The sequence below is a fragment of the Medicago truncatula genome, chromosome 1 (genome assembly GCF_003473485.1).
Source record: "Medicago truncatula cultivar Jemalong A17 chromosome 1, MtrunA17r5.0-ANR, whole genome shotgun sequence".
Lineage (NCBI taxonomy): Eukaryota > Viridiplantae > Streptophyta > Magnoliopsida > Fabales > Fabaceae > Medicago > Medicago truncatula.
In genome coordinates this window covers 41,360,286-41,382,403 of record NC_053042.1, presented here as the reverse complement: position 1 = coordinate 41,382,403, position 22,118 = coordinate 41,360,286, and the positions used below count along the sequence as shown (strand labels likewise).

General features: G+C 33.5%; 2 protein-coding genes across 4 annotated transcripts; both read left to right on the top strand.

Moving 5' to 3' along the window:
- The first annotated feature begins 2,379 nt into the window (after positions 1 to 2,379).
- On the top strand, positions 2,380 to 8,326 carry LOC25484695 (RNA polymerase II-associated protein 3). Of its 3 annotated transcripts, none has more exons than XM_013613615.3 (12): positions 2,380 to 2,511; positions 2,616 to 2,702; positions 3,105 to 3,305; positions 3,567 to 3,691; positions 3,900 to 4,021; positions 4,123 to 4,205; positions 5,382 to 5,531; positions 5,671 to 5,814; positions 6,043 to 6,222; positions 6,339 to 6,433; positions 6,522 to 6,619; positions 7,905 to 8,326. In XM_013613615.3, the coding sequence occupies exons 1-12, from the start codon at positions 2,509 to 2,511 to the stop codon at positions 8,003 to 8,005; spliced, it is 1,389 nt and encodes a 462-aa protein (XP_013469069.1). In that variant the 5' UTR covers positions 2,380 to 2,508; the 3' UTR covers positions 8,006 to 8,326. The 3 variants fall into 3 exon arrangements, with proteins under 3 accessions (XP_013469069.1, XP_039685528.1, XP_039685533.1); XM_039829594.1 differs by having other exon boundaries at positions 3,897 to 4,021; XM_039829599.1 differs by having other exon boundaries at positions 2,415 to 2,511; positions 2,616 to 2,706; positions 3,897 to 4,021.
- Positions 8,327 to 11,032: 2,706 nt separating this feature from the next.
- Positions 11,033 to 18,914, top strand: LOC25484694 (protein SEMI-ROLLED LEAF 2). The gene is made up of 20 exons (XM_013613614.3): positions 11,033 to 11,411; positions 11,811 to 11,948; positions 12,495 to 12,569; positions 12,702 to 12,817; positions 12,917 to 13,031; positions 13,203 to 13,331; positions 13,798 to 13,845; positions 14,031 to 14,233; positions 14,351 to 14,547; positions 14,764 to 15,047; positions 15,135 to 15,281; positions 15,555 to 15,959; positions 16,063 to 16,212; positions 16,681 to 16,765; positions 16,864 to 16,988; positions 17,077 to 17,268; positions 17,356 to 17,490; positions 17,580 to 17,717; positions 17,975 to 18,181; positions 18,558 to 18,914. Exons 2-20 carry the CDS (start codon positions 11,814 to 11,816, stop codon positions 18,663 to 18,665), a joined length of 2,994 nt encoding a protein of 997 aa, XP_013469068.1. The 5' UTR covers positions 11,033 to 11,411; positions 11,811 to 11,813; the 3' UTR covers positions 18,666 to 18,914.
- The last annotated feature ends 3,204 nt before the right edge of the window (positions 18,915 to 22,118 follow it).

Genomic DNA, 22,118 nt, shown 5'->3' with positions numbered 1-22,118 from the left:
CTACAGAGCTTGCATCCGTCATCCACGACCCTACTACTCTATCATTGTGCCGTGACTGTAGACAGTTTTCACTGTCTCTTCTTATTTGAGGTCTAACCATTGTTGTTCAACCTTATTTATTTCTAGGACCTGAAATTACATCCACCGTCACCCTAACCTAACCCAAACTTTAATTTCCCGAGAAAATGCATTCCCCACCCTCAAGACATAGCCGAGAGCCTGGCTATACTTTATGAGAGGAACGGTAGCAACACTCTCTCTTATTAGTTTAAATCATTGTAGATCTAGACTTTGAAAATTGAACCCACATAAAATGGTGGAACATACATGGGTTTTATCCAATGAAAGAGTGAATGTTAGAGAATACTCAAAAATGAGTGTTGTTAACATTCCTCACTTTACAAAATCAAAAGAGGACTTATCAAAACAAATTCAAAGTTCAAGTGTGCTTTGTTTTAGGATGGTAAACCATTCCAATGGGAGAGGCTTAATCGGCTGGATGCCTATTACGTACCTCCTTTGACAGGATATTTTTTTGGGGTCTTATCGGACCAAGTATCTCACTCAAGATCCTATTTTTAAGTGGGATCCACGCTCTTTGAATGTTAAAAATTTGATGTGTAATAATAGTATAATTTTTTTATAGTTAATTAGTGATTTGTGTGATATGTTGGGTTGAAGGATTGAGTAATTATACTCCTTCCGTCCCGCATTAACAGAGCCAAAAGCTCATTTCACATGTATTAAGAAAAATGTATAAATGAAGGAGAGAAAAATAGTTTTAAATGCACTTGTTAAGTATTAATGCATTCGAATGAAAAGTGGAATATATTGAATTGAAAATGACGAAATAGTATTAATTAGAGTTATAAAGGAAAAAAAATCATTAATAATATTGTATTAAAAAGTGAAATGTGTAACGCCCTCTTTGAACTATTTGTTTTATTTGATTATTTTATTGAGTTTAGAGTCTTTTTAAATAATTTATTTGATTTATGATGATGTGTGTTATTTTTGTGTTATAGGTTGGTGTTTTAGTAGTATATTATATTATATTATCTAGTGTAGAAATATATTTGTTATTTGGTGTAGAAGTATTTTATATATATATTAAAATAGAATATTGATATTTTGGGGGCTGATTTGGGAATTTATAAGAGTTTAAGAGAATAAGTGGAGTTAAGAGAAAATAGGTAGGTTAAGGTTATAAAAAGAGAAAAGTGAGAAGTCAGAATAGTTTTTCACGTACAACCAGTTTTTGGAGAAAGATGGAGAAAACCTAGAGAAGAGGAGGAACGAGAAGAGAACCTTGCAATCGATTTCTTAACGTAACGGGATGGAAACTTTGTTGCATGCTTTTCTATTCCTTACGTATTACTTATGAATTTACATGATTAAGTTGTTAATTGGATTTTTATGAGATACTTTGATGAGGCCTTCGTGCCAAAATTATTTTAGATGTTCGAATAAATTCCGCTGTGAATTATTAAATATTATGTTATTGAATTTTGAAGGATAATTAATTAATTATTCCGTTTATGATTTTAAGAAAAGAAATGTGACATTCCGTTTATGTAAATTACTCTGATTAAATAAATGAAATTTTTACGTTGGGAAAACTGGGTGTTACAAAATGACTCAGTTATTATGAGACGGATGAAGTATGTACTACTATTAAAAAATTATAAATGAATGATGTATTCCCGTAAGACTTATTTAAGTATTTAAAAATGGATGTCTCCAGCGTAGATGATTTTGTACACTTATTTTAAGACAAGTGTTTTTCTTGTTTGAAATATGTAAAACTGCTTAAAGATATACTATTTTATAGTAATTGAGATCAAGACGCATATTAACGTGTTCATCTTTTCGTTTTATTGGTAAAAGTTGATGAAAAGATAAAAATAAACTAATTAAATGAAAGGTAAATTGGAAGATTTTTTTTACATCGAAATACTTTTTTTATACAAGGACAAAATAAGATATTTTTTTTTATAATGTTCAATATTGTTGCTATTGTTATGTATTAATCTTATTTTAATGAGATTCAACTAATTTTTAATTTTTTTTGGGTGTTAGCCCTGCATTTCTTAGGGGAATTAAACCATAGCAATCTAGAGTTCGATCGTAAAATAAAAAAAACTTGATTAAGAATTGTTTCTTAATGAGTAAAAAAAAAAAACATTCAGCTCAACATAATGTATCCTAATAAAGGTATTCTTGAAAAAAAATAGGGTGCGTGAGAAACTGATAGTATGGAAAAAGTAATAGCGATAAAAAAATATTAGAAAGTTAGTAATATATTTTGGGCCTTGAGCCACGTAAACCATAGTTAGCCCAATATAATGTTTGGGCTTATTATAATTGGTACTTCTTCGCGAAACTTCTTTCTAAACATTCCATTACTTTACCCCCTTCGTCTCAAACTAAGCAATTTTTCCATAGTTCATACTTCATTGTAAGCACGCAGAACTGAACTTCATTTCACCGCTACGATCACATCACAAAATGGTACAGTTAATTAATTCTTCACGGTTCCATTTGATTTTAGCAACTTTAATACTTCACCGTTTCTTTTTCCTATACTTCTAATCGTTGATTTTTTGTATTCTCAGGATTTTCAGGGTTTCTTAAACGACTTGCAGGATTGGGAACTTTCTACAAAGGATAAAGCGTCCAAAACGAAGTCACATAAGGAAAATGTTGGTAATTTTATCTTAACCTTCTTGTTGCAATTACTATACATGTGCAACTTTGTGAGGAGTAATGAAAAGTGAGATTAATGTTTTGAATTAGTGTATCTTTGGTTTCACTTCTTGCGGTGGCCAAAATTGATTATGACATGTTTGATTGCTCTGGAGTAGAATTGATTTTTTCTCTCGAATTGATTCTACTTGAAGCTAGAAGTTGGAGTTTTTTATCCTAGAATTGATTTTTATTTACTTGGTTCTTCTCTTAACTTTCATGCTTACTTTATGTTTCAATGGTGTGTTGATGGGAAAAGGACCCTCTTTATTTTCCATATATATTGGTATGCTATATATGTATGTGCTTGCTTATGTATGGATGTATTAATTCATTTGTGACGTATTATATTTTCATAGAAATTCATAAAGGGTTCATCTTCTCGGAGTGATCGATCAATGGGTGTGGAGAATAGATCAAAAGGAGATACTATTGCTGTTGATCATGTGAGAAGTTCTTCAGCTCAGTATGATTTCTCAAGAAATAATGACGTGTTGAGTCGTGTGAGTAGCAGTTTGGCTTCTGAAGATGTTCCTGATGCTGCTTCTGAGAAAGACCTGGTAGGAGCTTTTTTCCCTCTCTTCTAACTGTTTTGGTCTTGCGGGTGGGGCAAATCAATTTGTTTGGATACTGCTAATACTGAAACCCTTTATATAACATGGGTCTAAATAAATGTTATTGGGTGGGAAATCAGATGGTCATGAACTGACATGTGTCCCGACAGATCATTATTTTAGCAATAATAAATAGATTATGGATTGATTTTTATGTTGCCGTCTTGTGTGATTCTGAAGATACTGCAATCCATCCGTCTATTACAGGGTAATGAGTTTTTCAAACAGAAGAAGTTTAAGGAAGCTATTGATTGCTATTCAAGGAGCATTGCCTTCTCACCCACTGCTGTAGCCTATGCAAATAGGGCAATGGCCCATATAAAGCTAAGAAGGCAAGATTGCATTTTGTCTTGAAAGAATTATAGCTTATTCATAAAATTTTCACTAAATTATGGTCTTTTACAATTGTGTGATCCTAAATATCAGAAAGTAGTTTTTCACGTACTGTCATGTGTTAATTGGTATATCACCTTACTGATGCTCGTAAAGAGTTTTTTGGCTAACGATTTTATGTTTCATTCCTCAACTATGTGTCAGCAGATTTCAAGAGGCTGAGGATGACTGTACAGAGGCCTTAAATCTTGATGATCGGTACATAAAAGCATACTCTCGGCGAGCAACGGCTAGAAAAGAACTTGGCAAAAATAAAGAATCCATGGAGGGTGTGTGAACTTAATATGCAAGTCATATACATATGTTTTTTCTTAATACAAAAGCATTCTGATATTTGAATTCATTAACCATCTATTTCCCTAAATTACAGATGCCGAGTTTGCCATGAGGTTGGAACCTAACAATCAAGAAGTCAAGAAACAGTATGCCGATGCTAAGTCACTGTATGAGAAGGTAAGCACACAAGTTTTTGCGGTATTATTACATGACTACTAGAAAGAAACGTGGTTTTAATACTTCATATTTTCTATTTTAATAGCTATATAGGCCACGAGCATTGAAAACAAGGGTTGACCGTTCGAGTTGGCGCAAAATTAAATTTTAGGTTCATCCATCAGTACATATAGGCCACGAGCATTGAAAACAAGGGTTGACCGTTAGAGTTGGCACAAAATTTAAATTTTAGGTTCATCCATCATTACATAATTGCATACATTGAGATGTAATCCCAAATCAAACGAGTTGATGTCTTAAAGAAAGATTTGGGATTAAAGGGGCTTAGATTTAGTAGTTAGGATGGAATAGAGAATTACAACATTAGAAACGGAACGAGGGATAATATACTTGAGAGCAGTGTTATTGATGCCGTCAAGACGCCACCGTCCTTCACAAATTGGTCAGGTTGCCATCGCTGATGTTTAGCAACATTGGTTTAGAGGAATATTTTGGGTAATGTAGAGTTACAAACTGCAAATGATACGATTTTAGATGATGAATGTTATATATAGAGATTTTTCTCCATGAAAACGAGTGATATATACTAGTCAAAAGTGTTTTCCTTAATTTTGAAGTCTTCTGTTTGTCAGCATAGATTCAGGCCTTATGGGGCAATTTTTTAGTGAAACCTGGTGTTACATAGCTCATGCCAGGAAAGGATTGTTTAGGATCTATTTAGGCAGCTTATATCTATTTCTTGCACTATGACCAAAGTTTCGAATGAACAAATTCAACATAGTTCAAGCGGCTGCCAGAATAATTTTGGGAATGCTAGAAAACATATTTGCTGCTGGATAAGGACGGGTTTGCAAGAAAATGGTGGAAAGAATCAGAGTGGAAACCGTATAAATTCTTTAAATCACCTTAAAAATTGGAGGGGCAGTCAAACAAAAAGGGAAATAAATGGGGATTTAATGGTCTGTTGGGCATAGTGGCTTTTGATATACCCGTCTCATGCCCTCAATTCAGGCAGCAATGGCTACTTCACAAAAACATGACATGACACTTACTTTATGACCAGGCTTCACGACGAGACACTAGGATACTTAGTGTCTATGTTCTTGTTTCATGTCTATGTTTTTCCTCACTTCTCTCTAGTGCACAAATTAAACTTTTAAAATTCCTTTCGTCCAGGAAATTCTACATAAAGCATCCAAAGCACTAAGAAACACTGTAGAAAAAGTGGCAAAGTCCGAGACAAAAGTTAATGGAAGCAGCAGCATCCACTCTGTTTCACATGGTACTAAAAAGTCAGGGCCAACTGAAGCTCATTGTCAAATAAAGGTACAAATAACTTGAGTTTTTAACAAAATGTTTAGATATATTGTTATCTCCATGGATGAGACAGATGTAAGATTACTTTGTTTGGTGTTCCTCATGCATAGTGTCCGGCCTAAAGTTTGATCATGTTGATACTTGTCAGGGTAATGAGCGGCAAATTCCTGCTAAAGAACCACTCTTGATGGAGGAGATCACTAGTAAGGATACAAAATCTGCAAGCAGGACTCAAGGACTAGTAGGAAATGGTTCTAAGGAAGGTTATAATGCAAGCCACAGCTTGGAACAGGTTAAGCTTTATCTTCAAATTCTCCACTCTTATCGTCTAGTAATGTAGTTCTGTTTAGAAGCAAAACTTATCTAGGATTTTGTGTTTAATTAACCCTAAAACTTTTGCCAGGTTTATTATATTGCTGTGATTTTAGGATATTAGTTTTTTCAGTTATGACGCTAGTAATTTTACATATCCCCGTTCATTGTCCTGTTTTACATATTTTTGGTGTAACATTTTTAACAGAGAAATCATAAAACTAAGCCGGAAATGAAAGCATCTGTTGAACAGCTTGCTTCTCAAGCTGCTTGTCGAGCCATGGCTGAAGCTGCAAAGAACATAACGCCACCAACTACAGCTTATCAGTTTGAGGTCTCTTGGAGAGGGTTTTCTGGTGATCTTGCTTTGCAGGCTTGTCTATTAAAGGTATTAAAATCTGTTGTGCATTTGATTATATTTTAAGTTTTAAGTATATTTTCCATCATATATGCCGTACTTCTGCTGTTGAATGATCTGCTCTTCTATTTCTGTTTTCATGTTAGGCAATGTCTCCCCATGAATTACCGAAAATATTCAAAAATGCCTTATCTTCTACCCTGCTAGTTGAGATCATCAAGTGTGTACCATCCTTTTTTGCGTAAGTATTTATTAGAGAATTAGTTTGTTGTTTTGTTTTGAGTTCTGTTTGATCTTTCATCATGATAACGAATTTTCTCTTTTGGCAGCGAAGACATGGATCTAGTTGTTAGTTATATGGATAATTTAACCAAGGTGCCGAGATTTGATGTGATCGTAATGTGCCTTCCATCAGCTGCTAAGGATGGTATGTATATTTTTTATTAGGGGTAAAAGTCTTGAGTGTTTCTATGATTGCCACACTTTTTGAAATCTCTTGAAAGTTTAAAGGTTTCATGAAACATGGTTAGGCTGAAGAAAGGAATAAGAAAGAGGAACAAAATTTAGAGAATGTAATGTAATGTAATTGTATAACAACATAATGCATTTTATGTTTCCTATCTTTTTGCAGAATTTAAATGTTTTATCAGTTCTTTCTTTTGTTTAAAAGACTTTCATTAGCACTACCAAAAAAAAAAAAAGACTTTCATTATAGAAGTCCCTGAATTAAGAACTCAAGTAAACTCAGTTTTGGTGGTTGCTCTGCTCATTCAGCACCATAGTTTATCCAACCAATCAAATCTGGGAAAGAATGAAAGTACAAAATGTGTAATATCTTCCTGGCAGTAATAGGGAAAGGTCAGCTGCAATGCATAGGTGGCTGGCTATCTCCATTGTGGAGTTTGGGCAGGTTTAAATGCACCCACATTTTCCCTGTGAATAAAAAGATTGTTTCTGCAATTATAACCTCTGACTACCTAGTTACAAAGTTGTTTTCACCTTATATATATTTGCTGTAGGAAATTCTATAATCACAGTCAGACAACTTTCTATAACTATAATAAGCCAAACCGGTTGTGGATATGGGTGAATGAATGACACATTTCTTGGTTGTCGAAATTTTAAAGTAAAAGCACGGTGTGCTTTTACGAAATATAATTAAAACAAAAGATTTATCGAGGACAAAATATAAATTGGGGATTATGGAAGATGTCTTTTAACATGACAATAGGGAGCTCGGTGTTAAATGAACACATTCCATGGCATGTCATCTTTGTCTGATACCGAATTGCACCATATATTGTTTGACTTGTGTCATTTTTCTTATTGATACTTGTCTGAAACAATAATTGTGCATCCTTATCAATAGGGCTCTCGAGCCTATGAGAAGAGCTCAACCAAAATTGGTCTGATAGGTGGGGGACCCTCATTACTTAATTACCACACCAATCTTCCGTACTCACTCAACGTGGAACATAACGTTTAACTTTGCATAATGAATTGTGTTGTGTGAAGCCGAAATAAGTTTACTTTTTCTTTTATTAGCATACCTCTTAGTTACTGACTTGCTTACACAGAAAATGAGAAGTTATTTTCATGCTGTTGTTATTTGGCGCTCTTTTTTTTTGGTCAAATTGTTATTTGGTTCTAATGTTTGATATTTGCCAGAGTTGTCCATCTAATTGGATTGAGTTGTTTACATATTTTTGCAGATTTGCGCAAGATCTGGAATGAAGTGTTCTGCGCTGAGGCAACCCCGATAGAGTATGCTGAGATTCTGGACAACCTCCGATCAAAGTTCTACCTTGGATAGTGTCACTTGTATGTTTTGATGCCTTTTAACTTAGTAGATCATCTCTTTTTGACAGTCATATTTAAATGTAAATCATTAGGGTATTAAATGTTGAGCATTACAGACTCACTCAAGTTGAACCATCTTAAAGCGATTAGCAAAATGTGGAGGAAAAAGAAAAACGGTAAACCTAAAGCGAAGTGGATGTGGCTGAATGTCCTGGTTTTAATACTTTTTATTTCGTTTGTGAATTTAAGCTGCTAAAACTCATGTCCCTGGTAATTATTGATTCACTTAAGAAATCGTATGACTTGGATGCTTGTGTTGCACGGAATGTGCTGATTAGAAATATAGAAAGAGGTCGTCCTACAGTCATGAGTGATGGGTCCTTCTCAAACTTTCTGTCCAACAACTAACAAGTTGGACCATTTTTGCAGATTCCCTATTTAAGGGTGGGGACTAGTCTATCTAACATTTTTATTGTGGCTACTTAGGGTCTGTTCCGATAAACAACTTAATTGTAGCTTATCCTTATAGTGCAAGCGCTTATCGATAAGCGTTTATGTATAAGCTCGCATAAGTTATTTCTATACCAAAATATAAAATAAAGTTAAATTGTTTTTGTATATATTATAAGTTATTTTAATAAGCTATATTAGAGAACTCCTGAAAATAAACCGAAAGAAGCTTACTTATGAAAATAAATTGAAAAAAGCTTTTGAAAATTGTCATAAGCTGTTTTCGTAAGTTCTTTCATACAGTCTCACAAAACTTATGCAAGTATATAAGCTCAAACAAGAGGCCATTAATCTACCTTGTTTTTTGAATATTTTATTGCGGTCCGAAGTCATTGTGATTTTTTTATTTTGATTATATTAAAATTGAACTTGAAATCGAGTGGTTTATGTTTTGATTATCTATTATAAAGCGTGTTTGAATTTTGTGTGTTATCTTTAGTATATAAGTTATGGCAAATTCTTTTCTAAAAAATAAATAAAAAGTTATGGCAAATTCCTCTAAAAAAAATTCTATGGAAAATTATTATTTTAATTATTTCTGGCCAAATTAAGTTTTGGAGGAAATCAATTTCGATTCAAAATAATAATTATATGAATTTAATTGATATATTTTGTGAAAGTACAATTATTTTACACATGCATCAATGATAAGTTGTCATGTCAATTAATAAAAGAGGTGTTATTTGAACAACCATTTGAGTGATCATTTTTGTAACAACCATTAATTTACAAAGGAAAGTAGATAGTGACATGAAAACCAAAGCAATAGAGAGAAAGTAACAAAATAATGTGAGTATGAGAGATAAAATTGTCATATAAATTGTTACAAAATGATTGTCAAAATATCATTTCTCTTAATAAAAACACGTGAGTTGTTATATTAATTGACGTTGGGTTCCTATTCTCAATTAGGCTTTTGGCGATAGTGGTAACTGTTGTTGTTGAGTAATTTTACTATTAATTTGCTGCTACTTAGTTAGTTGAATGGGGTTAGTAACTAAACGAGAGTTAGTTGAACATTATTAGTTACTTGTGAGTTAAGTAAGTGGTGCAATAGTAAGTAATGGTTTATAGATACTTACTCACTCACCTCATGTACACTACTCTCTTATTCACATATCAATAAACATAATTCAATTTCAGTACTCTCCTCTCTCATTCCCTACCCTTCATTTCAGTTTCCGGTTGTGCAACTTATCAGGTTCAACATTGTTGTTACAATGAATTAGTATTTCGAGCTTTTGGTTCAAGCGTGTAGAGTATACAAATATATCATTGCTTCATGAGTAGTGATATTTGAACAACCACTTGAGACAATTACTGTGACAACTTTTTTTTCTCTCTTTTCATTGGTTAAATATAATGGAGAGAGGAAAAAAAAAAGAACAAGAGAATAATGTGAGTATGAGAGAGAAAATTGTCAAAAAATTATCATAAAATAGTTGTATAAAATATCATATCTCTTGCTTTATTTGGAATATTGAGGTACCATGAACATGCCCGTTTGATTCCAACAAATTTTGCCATGTGACCCAAAAATTTAACAAGCTCTAGGAACATGTGCAGCAATTTCATTTACATATATTTCCATCATGGATCTATTGGCTGTCATCAACATTCTCACTCTCTTATTCTATGTTCTAATCATGAAATGTTTTTTCTTTTTTTTTTTAAGCCAGCAATGAGGGACAAGTCGATTTAGCGTACGAACATATGCGGTTTTCACCTTAATTAGAAAAATGCTAATATATACTCTTGAAATATGATTTAAGAATTAATTACTCCCTCCGTTCCATATTAGACGACATGTTTGATAATGTATCTTGTTGACCTCGTAAACTTTGATCATGTTTTTCTATTAATATACAAAGATCAATAATATTTTATAAGATGTCGTTGGATTCGTCTCGATGAATATTTTTAAAATATTAAATTTTCATAATTTTTTCTAAAAGATAACTAAAGATATTAAAGATAAAAAATATGCATTTTCGTTTAATCTATACTTTAAAGATAGTCTTCTTTAAGTGATGTATCTAGTCAATTATTTTATAAATGATAAACAAAAATTGAGTAACTCTTAAAAAAATGATTAACTCCCAAAAAAAAAAATTGAATAATTCTAAAACAATGCATAATACTCCTTTCGGTCCTATTTATAAGAAAAATTTAACTTTTTAGATTCATTAAGTAATTAATGTATGTTGTCTGGAATATGGATTAAATACATTATTTATGCAATAAATAAAAAAAGTTAAATGTTTTTTATAAATGAGATCGGAGAGAGTATATACTAAGTCTGAAGTTCGAACTCGAACACCATAAAAAAATCAAATTTTCTCTATCAAAGAAAAATTAGACCCCTCATAGCTTGCTTTAAAATCAATAAAAAATAAAAATTTATTGGAATGAAAAGAGAAAAGTTTTTTTTTGGTACTATACAAGTGTTCACCAGACTATTCCGAGAATGGGGATGGATACCTGTCCTGCCTCTAATGGAGAGTTTCAAAATAAAGTCGTCCCGTGCTTTCGTATTCAACGCAAAAGGAAGTTTTTGTAACATCAGTTTCATAAGCGTGCACAGAAAAAACTATTGAGTTAGGTTAATATTTTTTGAATAAATAACCCATCAAAATTTCCGTTGAGTTGTGTCTTCCAACAAGTTCTGACAAAACTTTGAAACAGCGCCAAACAAAACAAAACAAAAACGAAAATTCATTTGTGTTCAAACTCTCTGACATCATCACGTGATCCTGCTCACTTCTCTTACTCTTAACCCACGCGCCATTATTTTCCTTTGACTCATATTTACTGTCTACAATATCAATTATTACATTTCACACCCCCATTCTCTCCATTCCTGAACAACCTTCTTCTCTCACTCCCAGATCTTCTTCCAAACCAACTTGGTACTACTTCACTCATCTTTCACCTTTTTTTCTTTCTGTTTTTTTGTTTTTGCTTTACATGTATTTATCACTGTTTTGGTCATGGCCCTTTTACAAATTTTTATACTAGTGTTGATTATACTTTGAAAAGTTTTTTTCTTTATAGTTTATTCTTGTTTTTGCTTTATTTATTCCTTTCTGGTTCGACGGTTTTCTCCTTTTTTTTTATTAATTTTGAAAAATCTAAACCAACCATGTTTGTAACTTATGTAGTACTCTTGAGTATGTTCTTTGGATCCTATCTTTAGTTGCATTTTATAGTTTTTTTTTTTTTGGTTTTGATATTTGTAGTTGAATATTTTTTGTTGGTTTGAACTAATTTGGCTACATTTTTTGTTGTCTCATTTGGGAATTGTGTAGAAAATGGGGGTCATCTCAAGGAAGATCTTCCCAGCTTGTGAGAGCATGTGTGTTTGCTGTCCTGCTTTGAGGTCAAGATCAAGACAACCAGTCAAACGTTACAGAAAACTTCTTGCTGATATCTTTCCAAAATCCCCGGTTCGTGTGTTATCATACCTTTTTTAAATGAGTCTTAGCGAATGATTTGAATTTGAAAATAGGAGTAATTGAATGTAACCTTGTGTGTCGGATATCGGACATGCATTCGATTTGAAATGTTTGTGCTGATGCTCTTTTTCAAAACCATTATGATCCAATAGAAAAGCAAAATGTTAGTAGGCAATGTAGTATTCATAATGCTGTCTTATTCTAATTGCTAGGTGAAAGTTGTTTTCCTATTCTCAAAGATAAAAAATAAATAGAAATTTGAAGCTTGTTCTTCACTGATATGGCTTTCTTACTATTTTCTATCCCCCTACCTCTAATAATTTAATAAAAGCAGTCACGCCTCTTACCAATTATTACAAGTTATTTTCAATTATCACATGTTGTAAAGTAACCTAACCTGTATTGTCATTCTAATCAATTGAGCATGCTTTTTGGTGAATCATTTTACCAAATTATATATGGCCATATCTTTTCATTTTACTGTTGATTTGTTCATGAGGTTGAGCCCTGGTATTCATGTTATACAATACTTCTCAGGATGAGCTTCCAAACGAAAGGAAAATTGTCAAATTATGTGAATATGCAGCCAAAAATCCTTTTCGCATTCCAAAGGTATTTATTCATTTATTTCAGTCATGTATGGGCAATTTATTTAATTTTTTTCAAAGAAGAGGAGGAAAATAGGATGTACTTGAATTAGCTCAGTCCAATTCTGAAGTTCACTATTTCTGCTCTTTCTGCTAGATAGCAAAATATCTTGAAGAAAGATGCTATAAAGAACTGAGATCTGAGCACATCAAACTAGTCAAGATCATAGCAGAATCTTTCAATAAGTTGCTTTCCATTTGTAAGGCGCAGATGTAAGTTTCTCACGATTGATTCTCTTGTCTTTCCATTTTCTGTTGATGTTATTTTATATGCTATGAATTCTTTTCATCAGCTCACTTATGATATTGCAGCACATATTTCGCTGTTGATGTGCTTAATGTAACTTCGGAGCTCTTGGACTATTCCAAGGACGAGGCTATTCAGGCACTTGGTTGCCAATCCCTAACAAGGTTCATCTACTGTCAGGTGAATAATACAATAAAAAAATATTGCTCTTTGCTTATTTTGGCTACTTCACGAATGTAATTCTATTTGACTGATGTATATTTGGAAACAAGTCCCTGTGTACCACTGCAATGAATTAGCTGATATAATTTTTGCATACATGTTCATGCTACTAACACAATGAATGTGCAGGTAGATTCTACTTACACTCATAACATTGAGAAATTGGTGAGGAAAGTATGCATGCTATCACAGGAGCCAGGTGAAACACATGAAAACCGCTGTTTGAGGGCCTCAAGCTTGCAATGCCTTTCAGCAATGGTAACTAGTGCTCCATTTGAATTGTTATGCGTTTCACTTCCAAATTTGCATGTTTTCTGGAACATAATTGGACCGTCAATACGTAATTAAGGGCACAACGCCCTCTAGAAGGGCCGAAAGAGCCCTGGGCGAACCCCTCAAAGGGCGCCGCCTCTAAGAGCTTCTAGAAGCATCTGGAACGCTCTAACGTGACTTAGGGTCCAAGTTACTTGGGGGCTAAGTCACAGAAAAGCAAGCCCAAGAAAGGCTATAAATACCCCTTTGAGATCATTCTCATGGCAGGACCTAAACAGCTCTAAACCCTAGTTTTAGATATTGTACCCACTGCAAGTACAATAATGTTTCAGTTCATTGATTGCTTACTTACTTTCCAATGTTTATTTTCATGTAAAATTTTGTGGTTGTTTGTTGTGACTTCATTATCGTTTCAGGTGCATTGTTTATTTAACTACCTTTTTTTTGGCAGGTTTGGTTCATGACTGAATTTTCACACATTTTTGCTGATTTTGATGAGGTAAGTTATTGAGTTTCTCCCCATTTAAACCATTCTGACTCTTTAGTGAAACTTCCCAACTATTTTGAAACTGCCATTATACTGTGGTTTCTTCGAATGATAGATTTTTCCAAATTATCATGGTGAATCTGAATTTCTTTCTATTCATGTATCATCTCTAATTTTTTGGTTAATTCAAAATGCAGATTGTTTACGCCACTTTAGATAACTATGATTGGAGCAGACAAAGTGACGATGCTGACATCAGGACAGAGGCTCATCATAATTGGGTGAATGAGGTTGTCCGTAGTGAAAGCCGGGCTGGTTCTGTTGTTGGTAATGACAATCGCTCTAGTTGCTTGATCATCCAACCACGACCAGAAGTAAAGGATCCTTCCCTCTTAACCAGGTATTTATTCCAGAGCCCGTTAATAGGCCTTTTTTAGCTGTTATAGCTGTGACAATTTGTTTGTTACACAGATTTTATTCACTATTCCCTTATTATTGTCTTTATTTATCATTATAGAGAAGAAATTGAAAAACCAGAAATATGGGCTCAAATATGCATTCAAAGATTGGTTGAATTAGCCAAGGAAAGCACAACTATGCGTCGTGTATTGGATCCAATGTTTGTCTACTTTGATACAAGGCAACACTGGGCTCCTCAGAATGGTCTGGCAATGGTGGTTTTATCGAGGATGGCCTACTTCATTGAGAACACGGGTATTGTTCTCCCACTACTTTTGTATAAATTGCTTTGCAGCGGTTGTATTGTCAGTTATCATTCATATTCCATGTTTTACCTTCGTAACTGTATGGAGTTTAGGACTTTGAAGCATCTATGAGCTTTGAATATTAATTACCATATATGCTTTTTCTGTAAAACCTTCCATTTTTTCTGTATCATGGCATTTCCCTTAATCTTTACCTTTTCTGCAGGGAATCAACGGTTTATTCTAGCCTCTGTGATACATCATCTGGACCACAAAAATGTTATGAATGATCCTCAACTTAAATCATATGTAGTTCAAGTTGCCACATCTTTAGCCATGCAGATTAGATCAGGTAGACGATTAGCAGAGATTGGTTTTGTTGGCGACCTTTGCAGACATCTAAGGAAAAGTTTCCAGGCCTCCAGTGAATTTGTTGGAGAACAAGAGTTCAACTTGAATATCTCACTCCAAAGTTCCATTGAGAATTGCTTACTAGAAATCGCTAATGGGGTAATACAAAAATAGAACAGAGATTTACTCAGATGCCGCTTTTTATTCAGCTACTAAACTACTGTTTTTTCTTTGTTGGTTGACTAGGTCATTGACGTTCAACCACTGTTTGACTTGATGGCAATAACCTTAGAAAATATTCCATCTGGTGTTGTTGGAAGAGCAACCATTGGATCACTCATAGTCCTTGCTCGAGCACTCACTTCCGCTTTGGCCAACTTACGTGTGCAGCAGGTGTGAAAAGCTTGTTGTTATCGAAGATTTTGTAACAGTCGTTGTACTGCAAATTGAAGCTAAACATTTTAGTAACCGTGCCAATAATATCTGAGGAAATATTCTAGAACTTTAATACGCCACCGAGGAAGATACATTCTCTTAAAAATAATTTTGAGCAGCATTCTAGTGATTTTTTTTTTCTTTTGCAGTTAATGGTTGAATATTTTTGTCGATTTATTGGTTTTATCTCAGAATATATCCATTGATAGTTTTTTTGTTGTTTCCATCTAGGGGTTTCCTGAATCTCTTCTCATGCAACTTCTAAAAGTAATGATGCATACAGACGTAGAAGCTCGCATTGGAGCACACCTTATATTTTCTGTACTTCTTTTACCAAGTTCGTTCCATACAAACGAAGTTTCCTCTCTGCGGTCTAGATATATGGATCAGCGCAATAAAAGGAATTCTCAGACTGCAACTGCATCTGCTTCAATCACAGCTTTACTTGAAAAGCTCCGCAGAGGCAGAGATGGTACCAATGTTGCAGATCATGGGAACGTTGTTCACGATGACAAAGAAAGGGATACGGTCACAGAAGAATGGAAGCAGGGCTGTGGCTTGAAGACTTCCCCTAACTTTTACAAACTCAGCTCAATCATTGATAGGGCTACAGGATCCCAAAGTTTGACTGATGTGGTGAGTAGCTGAATTGATCTCTGTCAGTAGATTTTTATTAATTGAAATTTTTCTTGATAAAGATTTACTATATTTTGATTTTTGATATTGAATTGGGTTTCAGGAACCATATGTTATGAAGCTAAGTGAAGATCAAATGGGCCAGCTTCTTTCTGCCTTTTGGATTCAAGCCAATCTTCCTGATAACTTACCTTCAAATATTGAAGCTATAGCTCATTCATTCATATTAGTGCTAATTGTTTTACGCATAAAGGTAGTTTTGTCTAGGCACATTCCCATTGTCTTTAATTGCTTTTTGAATCCGAGTGGTTTCACCTTTACTGCTTAGTCTACTTTTATGCTTGTAGACTAATCATGGAAAGGTAAATTGAATATTTGTAATATTGTATGTTTGAGTTCCTATTAAAATTGATTCTTCAAAATAGAAAACAAGCAATTTAGTGGAGTTAATGTTTTTTAATTGAATTTTGTGCGGTTTTGTCAAAAAAATATATCATGTTCACGGAAGCAACTATATAAATTTGTCGATCTTTGTCATCTTAAATTGTATTCACATTGACCTATGGCCATAACTTATAACTCATGTATGATGCTTGTACATGGGCAATATTGGATTCTCATTTTCATAAGAAACCAAATGTCATTGTGATTTTCACTTTTTGTTCTTTACTTCTGTAATCATCATTTTGATTGTTTTAATCTTTAAAATGCTATGTTGCAGAACCTAAAAGACAGAGATAACCTAGTGATCCGCTTCTTCCAGCTTCCTCTGTCTCTCTGGACTATGTTGTTGGACCCAAGTAATGGTATGACCTATATAGACTAACATAACCTAAAAGCCCAAACTATTCCTTTTTATTGTTTAAAAAAAGAATGCAAAATTGATATACTCTTTCTCTGGCAGGAACTTTGCCTCCCGCATGTCAAAGGTCTATCTTTGTATTATCTGTTGGGATGCTGGTATTTGCCTGCAAAATATATCAGATTCATGATCTGAATGATGTGCTCACATTGTTGGCAAAATCTGAAGTGAGGGACTGATCTTTTGTATGAAAATTGTGTTTTATGCTTTCTTCAAAGAATACATCTTAACAACTTTCTGCTTCCATATAATCAGGTTGATCCGTTCTTGGGTATCAGCGACGACAATCAAGTATATGCTAAGATCAATGTGGATTTGAAAGAGTATGGTACTGCTTCTGATAATCAATTAGCCATGTCAACATTATCTGAGTTGAGGAACAAAATATCTGAATATCACCAGACCATAATGAATGCTTTGATTCATAATTTGACAAACTTTACTGAGGTATTGCATTTTATTCAGTGGCCACCTTTTTTTCATAATTTTCAGCACCCTGACTTTCTTGGTTTTTCTTGGTTTTCTTTTTCTTAGCTGGATGCAGATAACCTGACTGTGCTACTGTCAGAGACATTCAAGCCTGATGAAGACTTTGTGTTTGGTCCACAGTCAATTCTTGATCAGAATCAAATGACTTATTATTCTCAAGAGTCGTTGTCGGTTGATGAGGTATGTTATATCTGTTGACATGATGTTTATGTTATTTTTAGGTATTTTCCTTCAAATTCAATTTTTGTTGATCATTTTTTGTTTTTCAGGATTTTCCTTCAAATTCAGGAGGTGAAGACGACAATATCAGTGAAGCTTCTGTCTCCGACCTTTCTCGATTCATTCCAAAGATGCCTGTATCCCCTCCCCAGCCTCATGTTATCAGCATTGGGCAACTTATGGAATCGGTACACATTTTGTGTTTTGTATATGTGCATATTGCAAATTGCAAGCCGTGGTACTTTGAATCTGCATTATGCTTCGTCTATCCAATGTTTGAATCATATAATATTATTGTGATGTTGATGCATACAAATTTTCAAATTATACCATCATTACCAAGTACATAGTTTACGTGTAAAACAAACGAGTATAAAATTCAATAGGAACAATTAGTATAACTTAAAAAAGCATACAAGCTCAACGGTGCATCCACTGCTTGTAGGCACTGGAGGTAGCAAGTCATGTGGCAGGAACATCCGTCTCCACTTCGCCTCTCCCATATAACGCTATGGCTAGTCAGTGTGAATCGCTTGGGACATGTTCACGGAAGAAGCTTTCAAATTGGTTGGCCTTCGAGAACCATTACACTCAATCACCTGATAAGTCGTTTCTGGCCTTTGCTCGTAACAGTAACGCAGCACTCGAAAAGGTATCTCTTGCTCTTAAAATCAGTTTGTATTTTTGCATGAATAGTCATTTTGGTCTCTAAATGTGTGCAATAGTGTCATTGTAGTTCTTAAATTCATCAAAATTACAAAAACATCCTCAAGTGTATCTTCTGTTAGTAATTTGATGGACGAAATTGAGTTATGAAAAACATGCTCAAGAATATTTTTGTATTTTTTATTAATTCAGTGACTAGGGATAACACACATTCAAGGACCAAAATGGTCGTTTACTCTTTATTTTTTCTTTACATCCGTGAAATCTAGTAGGGATATTTTTTCTTTACATCCAAAATGTTTGTCATGATTCCAAATATTTTAGGCGTTATATATATACTAAAATCTTTTATATTCTTGTAGGAAGCATATGAGGATGGGAATCCTCAAGTAGCAGCATTGCCAAGGGACCCCATGAAGTTGCCTCCTGCTAGCCCATTTGATAATTTTCTCAAGGCTGCTGGTTGTTAACTAGCTATCTAGGTTAACATGTTTCATGTTTAAATCTACTATGTTAATTCTAGTTATTTTAGTAGAAATGAATTTCTAGGAATGGTAGGCTTGACAAACCTTTAATTATCATTTATAGTTCTTCTAAGGACTATGTAAATCTTGGAACTTAAGCCATGTAATCTTTGTATTATAATAACTAACAATTTCTTAACTAAACAGTTTGTGGTATATGCCTATATGGAATCTTGATCTGTTTTGGGTGGGCCAGAGAACTGCATGTCTGAGTAGTACTAAACTGTTTTGGAGTCAATGGGGTTTGGTTACACTTGGTAGGGCTTCTGTTTCTGTAAATCTCGTGTGCAATAATACAATACTGCTATGCTAGTAGTATTGTTCTGCTGTACTATATTCAGCTCTGTCGGTTTTTAATTTATAACTGGTTGCACCTTGTCAAATTTCTGACACAAAATAAAGTATATGTCAATTTCTTATTGATATGAGTTATAATTGAGCCAATAAAATCACTACATCTAATAAGATGTGTTTAGTCGTTAAAAAAAAAAGTTGAGTTCATTTATTCTAGAGGAGCTTTATCTTTTCATAGCTGGCATTAGTCATAGAGGAGCTTTATCTTATTGTATATGATTTGGATTGCATATGATATTGTTTTTGTATTACTTTTTTGTGTCATCAACAATTATAAGTGGCTCTCTAAAAAAAACAATTATATCCTTCAAAAAACAAAAACAATTATAAGTGGTGTCTTTTTATGTGATGTTGGATTTGATGTCAATTAATTGATGTTCAAATAAAACCAATCTTGATAGAGCAGTCTCCTACCATTGGAGGGTTGTCCTTGTCCAGATGCCATCTCTCAGATAAATTGATCTGATTTGGTCCAACCCAGAAACATATTGACTCAAATTGACAGCTCTATCTAATTACTCCCTCCGTCTCTAAATAATAATCGTTTAAGGTTGATGCACGGTTATTAAGGAAATGATTAATTGTGTTGATTTTGATGATAAAATTAGTACTATCATTTACTAAAACACTTTTATTAATTGTAGTTAGTGGAGTAGTTAAGTTGAATGAAATTCAATAAATAAGGGTATTATAATGGAAAAAAATAATAAATGTTGCATTGATATTCTAAAGTGACAATTATTTTGAGAAAGAAAAATGGGTAAAAAGAATTTATTGTGAGACGAAGGGAGTACAAAACTACTTTGGTAGTGCTTTGCAATATTGTGTCTTTCATTTTATATATAGCATGTGTGTGGTTTTCCGTTTGCAACACACAATCACGTTACACGCATTCTGATGCATTTTTGCTATGATTTTCAAAAAAATTCAAATACTAACTTAATTTTTTATCGTGATTTTCATCAAATTCTATTTTGCAAGCACGGTACTAAATATGCACATAAACTTCCAAAAAAAAAAATTATAAAGCAGTATAACTAAAAAACTAAACAGACTTTATGTGGGAGGGTCCTACTGAGCATACCTCATTAACGAGGGGTGCCAACCTTTAAGAAAAATGATTGAATAGTTGTCAGGTCCATCTTCATGAATGGGGTTCCACTCCCAAAAACTATTCGACAATTGTTTTTTTGGCTTAATTATATTTTTGGTCCTTTTATTTTGACCAACTCACGAAATTGATCATATCTCTTTTAAAACAAACAAAATCGTCCATAAACTATATGTTTTTGCAGTTTTAGTCCTATCTCCCTATTTTCAACTCCAAAAACGCACAAAAATGACAGTTTTAGTCCAACCACCTATGCTCAACCATGAAATAAACAAGGAATAAATCATGTGGGTACAAGGAATCTACTTTGTTCAGCACACAAACCAAGAAAATCCCTAATTTCTAAGACGTGTTTCAGGTACGTAACATGTCTCGGAAATTAGGTTAGTGTGTTGAATAAAGTAGATTTTTTGTACTCACATGTTTTATTCTTTGTTTATTTCATGGTTGAGCATAGATAGCTGGACTAAAACTGTCATTTCTGTTCATTTTTGGAGTTGAAAATAGGGAAATAGGACTAAAACTGCAAAAAAACATATAGTTTAAGGACGATTTTGTTCGATTTAAAAAAGATAGAACCATTTTCGTGAGTTGGTCAAAATGGTAGGACCAAAAGTGTAATTAAGCCTTGCTTTTTTGATATTGAATACTTCCTATTGACACAAGTAAATGACCAAATTACTCCAGCGGTAGTTAACTACCGTTGGTTAAAGCGCCGGCAGTTAACTGCCACTGAACTTAGCGGTAGTTAACTACCGCTGGAAAATTGCTTTGCTTTACTATCCCACTTGTTTCTGCCACTTTTTTGGTACAACGAGGTTTTTTTTTTTTCAACAAATGCTTATAGTGGAAAAGAACCATTAATGATAATAATAATAATTAATGGGAGGATGAGAGAGAACAGAAACATTAATTATTATTATTATTATTGTTAATTAATTAATTAAAAAACTGGAAAAGTGGCGGAACAAGTGGGATAGTAAAGCAAAGCAATTAACTACCGCTGATTTCAACGGCAGTTAACTGCCAACGTTTTAACCAACGGTACCGCTGGGGTAATTTAATCATTTACTTGTGTCAATAGAAAGTATTCAATATTAAAAAAGCAATTTTCAAACTATTTCAGTTCCTAACCTTCACTTGGCTTCCTATCATGTCTTTTGTGTTCTTATGCCTGGTAATTAAAATCTCCCTAGGGTTAATATGAAAATGTTACTATGTTAGACAATTTTTTGGACGTCGAACACCATATATGTATTATTTCATTTTTAAGTTGTTTATCTCTTTTATAGTCACATCAATAATTATAAATGATGTATTTTTACACGGTTATTAAATAGTTGTTGATTTTTAGAAGATATTTAAATAAAATTGATAAGTTAATATATTGAGAAAGAGTTGATGATTCTACACTGTCGATGTAAGACTACTTTTTTAAGATGTAAAACTACTTTTTATTTTGACATTTAATAAGAGGTCGAGTATTTTTCTTGTCACACTAGCAATTTAAAATAAACATACATAAGCAGGTAATGTGGCAAAATAAATTCAGTGTAAAACCGTTTTACACAGTCATTTCATATTATCTAGTAATTCAAGAAAGGGTCTAGCTAACCGGTGTTCCCGGACACTGGTTAAGCATACTATTGTAAAGTGCCTTCAATTGTGTTTTGAAAGAACAGAGAAATCGTAACACGATTTCATAAGCGTGTCACAATTTTTGGTAGTGTCGAGAGCATGTTTTCTGGATGTTCAATCGTGACACGACTTGAGAAAACGTGACACGATTTTTACAGCTGAAGACTGATATATAAGTGTTCTTTGCAGATTTTGAAGGAGAGGTTGAAGAGAGAGAAACTTGGGAAATCAAAGGAGGTGACTTTAGGGTTGAGGGTCTTTGATTAGAGTTCTATTGGGTTGGAAAATATTGTAAA